Raw genomic sequence first — 12,557 nt, forward strand, 5'->3', positions numbered from 1 at the left:
ACCAAGAGACCTTTTAAGGCAAAGGGGTATAGAGCCAAAAAAAGTATTGGAATTGGTTCATTCTAATTTGTGTGGGCCTATGACTATCTAGGGAAGAGGTGGTTTCGAATATTTTGTCTCTTTTATAGACAACTATTTGAGATATGGGTGCATTTACTTGATGCACCACAAGTCTGAGTGCTTTGATAAGTTCAAAGAGTACAAGGCTGGTGTGGAGAAACGTCATGATAAAAGTATCAAGATACTATGATCTGATCGTAGTGGAGAGTACCTCTTAGGAGAGTTTAGGAGTTACTTATCAGAGGTCGGGATTCAATCCCAATTGTTTGCACCTGGTAGACCCCAACAGAATGGTGTGGCGAAATGAAGGAATAAGACTCTTATGGAAATGGTTAGATCAATGATGAGTTATTCAGAATTGCCAAATTCGTTTTAGGGATATACTCTAGAAACGGCGGCGTACATTCTGAACTTGGTACCTTCTAAGTCAGTACCCTCTACTCCCATAGAATTATAGAATGGGCATAAGCCCAATTTGAAACACATTCGAATTTAGGGTAGTCTAGCACATGTACTGAAGGGAGATGCTGATAAGTTGGAATCATGTACAGAAGTTCGCTTGTTCGTGGGATATCCTAGAGGAACGAAAGGTGGTTTGTTTTATAGTCCTAAAGATCAGAAAGTTATTGCTAGTACTAATGCCCGATTTTTAGAAGAGGACTATGTAATGAACCACAAGCCCATGAGGAAAATTGTTCTTGAGGAAATAAGAGAGGACACTTCTACTTTAGTACCAACGGTACAAGATGAGATACCACAAGTAACTACAACAAGTGTCACAAATGATGCACAATTACAGGTAGTACCTCGTCGTAGTGGGAGGGTTGTTAAACAACCTAATAGATTCATATTTTTGGGAGAGTCTTCGGACTTGATCCCTGGTGAACATGAAGCTGATCCCTGGACATATGATGAAGCACTTCAAGATAAAAATGCAGCATCTTTGCAAAGTGCAATAAACTCTGAAATAAAATCTATGCATTCTAATCAGGTCTGGGCCGGGAGCTTGTAGAACTACCAAATGGTGTAAAAGCCATTGGATGTAAATGGGTCTACAAAAGGAAAAGAGGAGCAGACGGGAAGGTGGAAACCTTTAAACTGAGGCTTGTTACGAAGGGGTATACTCAGAAAAAGGGAATCGATTATGAGACAACTTTTTCGCCGGTAGCCATGCTTAAGTCTATCCGGATTCTTCTATCTATTGCTGCTCATATGAATTATGAGGTTTGGAAAATAGATGTCAAGACAGCTTTCCTTAACGAAAGTCTTGAAGAAAACATCTATATGAAGTAACCATAGGGATTTATTGCGAAGGGCAAAAAGCATCTTGTATATAAGCTCAATCAGTCCATTTATGAACTGAAGCAAGCTTCAAGATCTTGGAACATCTGGTTTGATGAAGTGATCCAGTCTTATGGATTCATTCAGTGTCCGGATGAGTCTTGTGTATACAAGAAAAGTGACAGAAACGTGGTGGTATTTCTTGTACTATACTTAGATGACATTTTGCTCATTGGCAACAATGTCAAAGTGTTGCCAAACGTAAGAGTATGGATGTCCAAGAAATTTGATATGAAGGACTTGGGAGGATGTGGACACATTCTTGGGATCAAAGTAATAAGAAATCACAAAAAAAAGATGTTGTGCTTATCCCAATCTTCATACATTAATACTATCCTAGCTCGTTTTAGCATACAAAACTCTAAGAAAGATTTTCTACCTTTTCAGCATGGAGTACCTTTATCTAAAGAAATGTGTCTTAAGACACCAAAGGAGATAGAGGAGATGAAGGTAGTTCCTTATACTTCAGCTCTAGGAAGCCTAATATATGTGATGCTATGTACGAGACCGGATATATATTTTGCCGTGGGTATGGTTAGCAGATATCAAAGTAACCTAGGATCGGGACATTATATTGGACTGCCGTAAAGCATATATTAAAGTACCTGAAAAGGACTAGAGATTATATGCTGGTTTACCAGGCAGATGATTTACTCCCTGTGGGTTACACAGATTCAGATTTTCAATCAGATAGGGACAGTAGTAAATCAACCTCGGGGTATGTGTTTACTTTGGGAGGTGGAGTCATATCATGGAGGAGTGTTAAGCAGAAATGCATTTCAGACTCCACCATGAAAGTTGAGTATGTGGCAGCCTCTGAGGCAGCCAAAGAAGCTGTATAACTCAGAAACTTCTTGATGAACTTAGATGTGATTCCTGATTTTCCCAAATTTATCACAATTTATTGTGATAACAGTGATGCAGTAGCAAACTCAAAGGAACCACGAGTCCATAAGACAAGTAAACACATTGAGCACAAGTACCACCTGATACAAGACATTATAAAACGAGAAGAGGTTGTTGTTGCCAAGATTACATCAGCAGATAACCTGGAAGATCCTTTCACTAAGGCACTTCCGGCGAGAGCTTTTGATAGGCATGTTGAGGGGATGAGAATCAGATGTATGGCAACATTTATAGTAACATAGTCTTTTAGTATAAGTGGGAAATTGTTAGGATGTATACTATAAGCTTAACTTTTGTATGAATATCTGTTTTAAAATATTTTGAAATGAGAATCACTTTGGTCAAATGTTTACATTTTATATTTATATATATGTCAATGCAGTTGTTCATTTAATTTATATTGTAGATAACATGATGTATGGTGCCACACAGAAGATCAAGTTATCGGTTCTTTATAAATTATAAAAAGTAGCTCACAACCAAGATGGATTGGGACAAATCATTGGAACGGTTGTAGTGTAATTTGGTATTAGTCTATCTTGACTATAAAATTACACTAGTACACTATGTGTGCATTGAGCAAGACCGTTTGAAGTTGTTTGATTTGTACTGACTACATAAAAGAATAGAACCTCTGTTATTATGGATGTGCGTCCTCTTAATCTCTATATAATAACAAGCACGTATACTTAGTTTTTTTTTAACTTATCAATGGGTGAGATTTATTCGTTAAATCAATAGGCCCGATGAGTTGGGAAATAATACTGTTTATATGGTGTGTTGTTTATTATAGAAAGAATCCGTGTCCTAATTATTTAGGTTGATGATGTCCCCTTGAAGAGCCTATAAGGATTATCATGTAAACCCTGCAGGTGGACTTAGTCTAGCATGATAATAAAGTTAAGTGGTACTACTCTTGGAATCAGATGTTAATTAATTGAGTCGTCAGTAACTCATTTAATTAACGGACATACGATATCTTAAACACAGAGAGATTAATACACTCATGATAAGAAGGAGCTCATATTGTAATATGAGATTGGTGCAGTAGTTCAATAATAACCCTTTAGTTGTATGGGTTATTATTGATGAACTTAAGTTAAGTGTTCGGGCCGAACACACGAAGCCCAAGCCCATCAGGAGGCCTAAACCAATTCCTCCTTTAGGTCCCTGTTGTAGCTTCTATATAAAGCCTTACATCCACCCATCCAACTTAGTTTTGGTTTTGGTTTTGGTTTTTTCTACCTTCCTAGGGTCGGCGGCAAAGGCTATAAAAAGGAGTAGGTGGTGCCCCAAAAACCTAATTCCACAATTCTCTCCTCCTCCTTGGTGGTCGGCGCCTTCTCCTCCTTGGTGCCTGGCACCTCCTCCTCCTTGTTGGTCAACGCCTCCTCCTCCTTGGTGGTCGGTGCCTCCTCCTCCTTGGTGGCGGGCGCCTCCTCCTCCTTGGTGGCCGGTGCCTCCTCCTCCTTGGTGGTCGGCGCCTCCTCCTCGGTCGGTGCCTCCTCCTCTACTCCTTGGTGGCCGGCGGTTTTGGAAAGAAGCGAAAGGAAGAGTGCTTGTTGTCTTGGTAGATCATCGCTTACACAACGTCCAAGAAGAGGAGAAGAATACAGCAGAAGATCAAGAGGTCTTTAGCTACAAAAGAAAGGTACAATTAGTTCTTTGATTCTGCTACGTAATTAGTTTAGTTTTTTTTGTATCGATTTTGAATACCAACACAAGTGGCCAGCGATCTTGTACTTCGATCAAGGTGTGCTTTGATCTGTCAAGAACTTGCTTGATTGATCAAATACATGTCTGATCGAACATGCGAGTTGCTAGGAAAAGTTCTGTACTTTTACAATTTTTATACAGGGAAATTTAAATAGAACGGAATTCCAGCGCCTTCAACTCCTTGATTTCTTATCGGGTTAATGTGGCGCAACGGTCGGCTGTGTGACTGCTCTTTGCCGGTCAACGTGTTGAAGCTTGTCATTCGGCTATAGGTATGCTCTCTTAAGTCGATCGGAACAATGAGCATCTACATCAATGATCTAGCGGCGACCTTAAACCCTTGTTGTCATCAGTGGTCAAGCGGCGACCTTAAACTCTAGTTTATGTCAACGATCGAGCGGTGACCTTAAACCCTAGTCTCTGTCAATGGTCGAGCGGCGACCTTAAACCCTAGTCTCCATCAACGATCAAGCGGCAACCTTAAACCCTTGTCGTCATCAACAGTCAAGCGACGACCATAAACTTTAGTCTACTCCAACGGTCGAGCGGTGACCTTAAACCCTAGTCTCCGTCAATGGTCGAGCGGCGGCCTTAAACCTCGGTCTACATCAACGGTCGAGTGATGACCTTAAACCCTTGTCGTCATCAGAGGTCAAGCGGTGACCTTAAACTCTAGTCTACGCCAACGGTCGAGTGGCAACCTTTAACCCTTGTCGTTATCAGTGGTCGAGTGGCGACCTTAAACTCTAGTCTACGCCAACGGTCGAGCTGCGACCTTAAACCCTAGTCTCCGTCAATAGTTAAACGACGACCTTAAACCCTAGTCTGCGTCAATGGTCGAGCGGTGACCTTATACCCCAGTCTACGTCAACGGTTGAGTGACGACCTTAAACCCTTGTCGTCATCAATGGTTGAGCGGCGACCTTAAACTCTAGTCTACGTCAACGATCGAGCGGCGACCTTAAACCCTAGTCTGCGTCAACAGTCGAGCGGCGACCTTAAACCTTAGTCTCCATCAATGGTCGATCGGTAACCTTAAACCCCAGTCTACGTCAACAGTCAAGTGGCGACCATAAACCCTTGTTGTCATCAGCGATTGAGCGACAACCTTAAACTCTAGTCTATGCTAATGATTGAGCGGCGACCTTAAACCCTAGTCTCTGTCAACAGTCGAGCGACGACCTTAAACCCCAATCAACGTCAACGGTCGAGCAGCAACCTTACACCCTCGGCCCTTCTACCCTGGTCCTTCACTCGGAGTGTGGGTCTGCAACCGATAGTGTCAAGTCATTTTATAGAGGACAAACTTATGTGCTTTGGCGATTACGAGTAAATTCAAGTCCTCCAGTGATAGGGTAACTATTGTGAACCTTTCATCTTCTTTCATCTTCGCATTATAGAATCATGTGAACTTCCCATAGACAACGTCAAATTTAATCTTGTCTAAAATAGGGGAATATGGCATGTTGGACTAGTGGCTTTGAGGTTTATCATGAGAAGACTCCGAGCAAGAGGGACCTGATGCCACGAGCAAGCCTACGTGTCAAAGAAGAATGGAGGAAGACGAAAATGTCAGCAACTAGGCCAGGGATGGGTCCTTAACTCAGGTACTCCGACACTCAAGTTAGACATGGAGCTAAAGAAAATGGTGAAGAATAGGAGTGAGGAACAGTGAATGCTGATAGCAAACTGTACCTATGCTTGTAGGTGGAAAGCCCTTATATGATAGATCGAATGGGTGCGATAGAAAAGGGGTGAATATCGCACCTTTTTAAAAACTTCTCTTTTCCTTTGAAATCAGAGTCGTGCACAGCGGAAAGTAAATAGACAAGTTTGTTTACTTCGTTTGGAGTCTAGGTCGACTCCTACTCGAAGGCCCGCGGTCCTTGACCGCACCGATGAGCAATCCACTAAGATTCTTCTTCTCAAAAACCTTGGAAAGAAGTAATGCATACAAAATACAATGATATAAGATAATAACAACCTACTATCTTATATAAGATTAAGTGCAATACAAAAACAATAAAGTATACCGACTGTGTGTAGGAGTTGAAGCTTGGTCGACATTTGTTTGCGTGTAGAGGAATTGTAGAGCAGTCGCACGAGCAACACTAGCACAGAATTAAACCACAACAGATTGCATTTTTAGCCTCAGACCTCGAGCTTCAATTTATAAGATCGTCGATGTTTGGTCGACCGATCCCTATGTTCGGTCGACCGAACCAGCTCCCTTCCTTCCTGGCTGAGATCCGATTACTGATTCGATCTTCGACATTAACTGTCCATTAAGGGTTCGGTCGACCGATCTCTTTGTTCGGTCGACCGAACATGCTCCTTCCCTGTTCGTCGAGATTCACATTTACTGTGCATTTAATATTGATCGTTCGGTCGACCGATCATCCGATTCGGTCGACCGATCAGTGTAGTTTCCTTCTGCTCCTGATCGTTGATGTCTGTGCTGAGTTATCAGGGTTCGGTCGACCGATCTTACTGTTCGATCGACCGATCATGGCTTGATCGGACTCTGTCTGTTCTGGTTTGATCTGAACACTGCTTTGATCTCTTCTTGTTCGGTCGACCGATCCAGCTGGACCTACAACATAGTGTTAGACAGAAAAGAATCCTGCAAAATAGATGTTAGCACAATAATAATATTATAATGCATGAGTAATATAAAAGACAGTAGAACTGTCTTGATCTCAACTTTGAAACCTTCCTGGTTTCTTTAGTTGGATCAGTGACCTAAGGTTGTTCCCTACGGGAATCCGACCTCACTATCGCTCCTGCAGTTGTTTACCTCAACTTACCAGTCAAACATGATTCTCCATACATGTTTAGACTTTGCCTGCTTAGTGTATAATCGCCTGATCCACTAAGACCTTTCTTACAATACTATATTAGCCAATAGCAATAATAATGCAGAATACAATGGTAAACCTAAACCTAGATTTACCGAGATCCGCTGGTCCGGTCGATCGCGCGTTCGATCAACCTTGCTTGAAGTTCACTCCTCCAAGACTTCTCGTTACCTAAGGTTACCACCCCCTAGGGTTTTCTCCACCTGGCTTCACTCACCAAGACTCATTATTTGGCTACCCAGGGATCAGGTCCTCCAAACCTATCCACCTGGCTTCCACGATATACCGATATTTCCCTTGCCTCAGTATTCGGCTACCTAGAGATCAGGTCCTCCAAACTTATCCACCTGGCTTCCACGATATACCGAGATTTCCCTTGCCTAGCCTACAACTAGGACTTCCCTAGATCAAGCTCCATACTTAAACATATTTGTCTGACATTAAAACCTTGGAGGTCGATTGCACCAACATTATATAGTGTTGTTTTCTCTCTGCACGAATATTATTGCATTTCTAAAATAGGACCAACCCATCTAATACACCGTAGACTTTCATAAATTATATCGCCCCCTCTGTGCCTACAGGGTGGAAACTTTCACTGTACGAAGCGATCCTCTGATACCGATTACACAAGATGACAAAATGGGATATTGGACTATTGGTACACTTCAACGGTGGGCTATTCGAGTCCCTTCTGTTGTATGATCAAGCTTCACCCTTTAAGAGTCTTGTTTGCTGCGGAAGGTTATATACCTCGAGGATTATATTCGACCTCCATAGGACAAGGAGTCTGGTCAGATAGTAGATCCAAAGGGTTCAATCAACTAGGAAAACTCGGGATCCAATCAAACCAAGAGAACTCAAGATCCGATTGGATGAGGCGTCCGATTGGATAAAATGTCTACTTGGAGTCAGTCGGCCGGTCTTGTCCCGTATTCATGGCAAGAACTCGGGTAGCGTGATTATCCTTGATTGTTGAGGACTCAGCCTCTGCTCGGACAAGGAGTCTAATTTGGCAATAGTTCTAAAGGGTCCTATCAGACCACGGAGATTCGAGTTCTCATCAAACTAATTAAGAGGACTTGGATTCAATTAGACAAGGCATCCGATTGGATAAGATGTTCATCCACTCAGAGTCAGTCAGTTGGCCTTGTCCTATATTCATTGGAGGAACTTGAGTACCGTGATTATCCCTGATTGTTGACCCCTCTCTAACTTTGACCGTCACCTCAGTTGATCCGCTTGACTTTGACTTCAACTTCTAGGGCCCTATCTTATTCACCGTATAATAGTGTTAGATTTGAACGTCTGAAAAGTAACTTCAAAAGAAGCATATGCCAATTCCTTGTGGATATCACAAAGGTGAAGAACCACATAAAATCACTTCATTCGGTCTCGTAATTTCTGATATTTCACAAGGAAAACAAAATATCATCTCCTCAATTCTCATTATTATCAGATGCGCAAATTAAGCAACGTCATTACAAAATTATATAAAGATATGTAGCTAGAATTATCAGACGCGTGCAGATAATTTATAAGCTAGCTTCATTTGTTGACGATCCTGCAGGACTTGCGAATCTGTCCCTGTTTCCCGGTGAGCACCTGGATGGCGCCCATCCTCACCATGGCGCCGCCGAACAGAGTCGGAAAGCTGGAGCCGGTGGCCAGCGCCTTGACGGTGGCGTTGGTCAACTTATCGGTCGCAATGTTCTGGTCCACTTTGAGGATGCCTCTCCTCGCCAGGATCTGCTTGTAGTAGCTGTTGTCCACAGTCAACGGCGTTCTCTGATCGAGGACGATGAAGTTGTTGGCGGTAGGTCTCGATGAGGGGCACGTGGACTTGAGCCTGGAGACGAGGGCGGGGTCCATGGCGGGATCGGCCTTGCCGGAGTTGTTGTAGTTGTAGAGCCGTGGTCGGACGAAGGAGCAGTGAGTGATCCCGACAGTGTGAGCCCCTGTATTAATTAAATTAAGAGACTATATAATTAACAAGTTAAGAATTCTAATTACTAGCTACTTACTGGGGTTTAAAAAATGAAATGATCGGTAAGCATATATTATATATATAATGTACCAAGTAGTAGCACTGTGTCTGATGCATTGAGCCCTTTCGTTTTGAACTTGGCAATAGCCTGAGAAGCAGATAATGTATGTCCAGGGAGATTACTGTCGGCTTCCGATGCGACTGAGACGTTGCCATCCCTCCTCCCCGTTTGAACTGAATAAGTATACTGTTTCCCACCGCCCTGTATGAATGCAAAACGTACGAAATGTTTTATCAAGAAACCCAAATTAACAAATTGAATTATGAATGATCGAAGAATTTAATATATTTTACCAGGACGACAGCATCTCTGGTGGCAATGGCGATGATATCAGCGCAGGAGACGACGCCGGGACACTTGCTCTCCAGAGCAGACTTCACCTGGTCGATTACATCGTAGCCCTTGACGCTTTTGTTTGGGTCTGCATCCTTCTCGGCTTTCTTCCCACCTTTCCCATCCAAAAGTATGGAAGCGTCGCATCCCTAGTTAATTCATTTAATTCGATCGTCAATTACATTCTAAATCTAATTCTAATTCTTGAAATATATAATTATATAATTATAGTAGTACCCTGACGAAGCAGTCGTGGAAGTGGAGGCGGAGGAGAATGGGAACGATGGTTCTATCACGAGAAAAGCGGGAGGCGATGATCCTCTTGACGGTCGCTTCCACGTCGGTGCCGTTGCATTTCCCTTTATAGAATCCCACCTGCAGAGCACCGTGGCCGGTGGGGACGACGGCCAAGAGGCAAAGCAGAGCAAGGGTGGCGGCGGCGGCGGTGGCTATGGCCATTTTGCTTTCTGGATATATATTAATTGCTGGCGATTGATCAAACAGGTTGGTGAAGCGAGGAGGCAGGATACCGGTGTTTATATAACATGATCTGGCCTTGCAATGTGCTTGGATTGAGATAGTCGACGTGCAGTGCTTGTTTCCACGACGTGCTGGCCGAGAACAAGAATCTAAATTTAGATTATATACATATATACCAGTTGCCGCCGATTTTCATATTCCAATTTCTTCCCTTTCTTTGGTCAATTATATATATATATATATATATATATATATATATATATATATATACCAGTCGCCGCCGATTTTAATATTCCAATTTCTTCCCTTTCTTTGGTCAATTCCTTAATAATTTGTAATGCCATCATGATTGGGCAGTTGGGTATAGGACGATTCAAACAAATGATAATGTTTCATTCGTCCCGTACATATTGTAGATCCATGGAGAAATGAGTTATAAATTGATATCATGCCGAGAAAAAAAAAATTCATTCTGTATTAACCAGCTACAACTTTCCAGTTACTCTCCCACAGTAGTTGTGGGGTTGAACATGTGAAACTGCTGGGATGGTAGATACTAGATTCTGAGAGATAACTGAGATGAAATAATCACTTTTTCTACATTAATGGAGAAATGAATTTAATCATAATTAATTATACATTGTCTTTTTTTATCATTTAGCTCTTTTCCTTATTTTTCACCAGAGTAACTCTCATGAACTTCAGGAGGCAAAAGCTAGCAGAACAAGTTTCATTTTACTTATTGTTTTTGCAAGCAATTTTTTCCTGAAAAGCACTGTTTATCACTCTATTATAAATGGGATTATTAAATGGTAAATTAGAGAAAAATCCCCAATCACAATGTTAACTTTGCATGCAATCCCCATGTCTAAAAAACTTTATTTTCACTTCCTGCATACAAAGTATTACTTGTTTCAACTCTCTCATGTAAATATTGATACCTAAATTGCCCCTCAGATTTTTTTAGGTACAAAAAGTTTAAAATTGAGTACAAAAAGTCCAAAAACGAATATAATTCTTCTTAAAGTCAGTATTTTATATTAAAAATCGAGTATATTTTCTATCAAAATTGTCTTTCTTACTTTTAAAATATAAAAAGTCTAAAAATAAGTATAATTCTTGTTAAATTCAGCACTTTACACTATAATCTAGTATTCTATACTAGGATCTAGTATATTTTCTATCGAAATTAACCCTCATATTTTTCAGTACAATAGTCTAAAAATAAATATAATTCCTATTAAATTCAGCACATTAAATTAAAATTGAGTATATTTTGAGGTGAAAAAAGAAACATACTCAATTTGATAGAAAATATACTAGATTCTAATTTAATATACTGAATTTAAGAGAATTTATATTGATTTTTGAACTTTTTATACCTAAAATTATTATGAGTAATTAAGTAAATATATTTGATTGGGGAGTGAAAACAAAGATTTTCATGAATGAAGACTATATGTAAAAATTTATTTACTAATAAGGACTACATGTAAATTTTCTCATTATTAAAGGCGTTGACATGATAAAACAACTCATACATCGTCGTCAAAGTTGGGAAGCAATAAAGGCTACAATATTCAAGTCAACCACACGGAACGAGTGGAATTTCCCTGAGAGGACATGATTTAACACTAACAAAATTAAGTTTGGGTTGGAATTAAAAAAAAAAAAGAGTTAACTCCCCAAATTAGCAACTGGCGTAATAAGAGAAGATAAGGCAGTTTGCATCCTTCCTCATAGCAACAATAGGACAAAATTGTAAGAGGCCATTAATAGTTTTTTCGTAAATAGGATAATTTCTATGTCAATTGTCAGATTAATAAAAGAAAGAGCATTCGTATCCTAATACTAATTTGATGAATAATTCTTTTTTATCATAAATTTAATGGATATTTGAAAAAAAAAAAAAAGCTTAAAGAGGAGTGTGAATAACGTGTGTCATTCTTTTTTTATAATTTTCAAAAAATACATAGCAGAAATTAACTTAATCAAAGTAATATTAATATTTTATTTTTATTTGGTTCATAATCAATGCTCTAGGATGCCGCAACGTTGTCTCTCTTATCGCCTCATCTTATTCCATCTCCGGATCGTCTGCATTGTCGTATGCCTTCAATGGGGGTCAGACTTCCGAACCCTCGCCGCCAATGGACGCCAATTTGATCATGCTCCGTCTTTGCTGAGTTTCGGCTTTCGAGCCGAGGCTACATTCCGATCCTCACATCGTTGTCTTATTTGTGTGTGTCCATTGTACCCCGGCCCGCATGCCGATTTCATATCCCGACCTGCGGGCCAATATTTTATCCCAACCTGTGTGTCGATGTCTTATCCCGGCCTACGCGTTGATGTCATAATTCGGCCTACGTGCCGAGGTCGCATAAGATTTTGTGCCACCGCGTCCGGCTCCTCGTCGTTAGATCTAGCTCTTCATTCGGCTCGGCGTCATCTGCTCTCCCGAATCACAACCACTCAAGTAGCGTCCCATCCAAAGGCGCCCCATGGGCCAGGGTACGTTTTTCGTACTCACCCCTCATTTATTTAACTACTATATTATTAGCCTGTTACTCATATATTCATTGGATCTACCTCGAGTCTCGGAATTTCAGGGACCGGGGGCAACCCGGTCACTGGCAGCAGGTAGCGTTGACCAGAGGACTTTTGACAACTTAGTCAACATAGAAGCCATCACAGCATACCCCCCCCCCTCTGGGACGTCACGATTTGGTCAACATTTCATCCATCTCACCTGGCGGTTCGTCTGACTCAAATTCCGGATAGGATCAATTTGGCACCATATGTGGGAATCTTCTCC

At 41.1% G+C, this 12,557-nt stretch overlaps 1 protein-coding gene across 1 annotated transcript; it reads right to left on the reverse strand.

The window, feature by feature from the left end:
* Positions 1–8,429: 8,429 nt before the first annotated feature.
* Positions 8,430–9,721, reverse strand: LOC121979729 (peroxidase 57-like). Its single transcript, XM_042531711.1, has 4 exons — positions 9,500–9,721; positions 9,223–9,411; positions 8,959–9,130; positions 8,430–8,839 (listed from the first exon to the last, which is right to left on the reverse strand). Exons 1-4 carry the CDS (start codon positions 9,719–9,721, stop codon positions 8,430–8,432), a joined length of 993 nt encoding a protein of 330 aa, XP_042387645.1.
* Between the last annotated feature and the right edge of the window lie 2,836 nt (positions 9,722–12,557).

Source organism: Zingiber officinale, chromosome 5A (assembly GCF_018446385.1).
Source record: "Zingiber officinale cultivar Zhangliang chromosome 5A, Zo_v1.1, whole genome shotgun sequence".
NCBI lineage: Eukaryota > Viridiplantae > Streptophyta > Magnoliopsida > Zingiberales > Zingiberaceae > Zingiber > Zingiber officinale.

Coding starts and splice junctions, on each gene's coding strand:
- LOC121979729 (XM_042531711.1), bottom strand. CDS start 9,721: ATGGCCATAGCCACCGCCGCCGCCGCCACCCTTGCTCTGCTTTGCCTC. Junction 9,412..9,499: donor TCCACGACTGCTTCGTCAGG/GTACTACTATAA, acceptor TGAATTAACTAG/GGATGCGACGCTTCCATACT. Junction 8,840..8,958: donor AGACACAGTGCTACTACTTG/GTACATTATATA, acceptor TAATTAATACAG/GGGCTCACACTGTCGGGATC.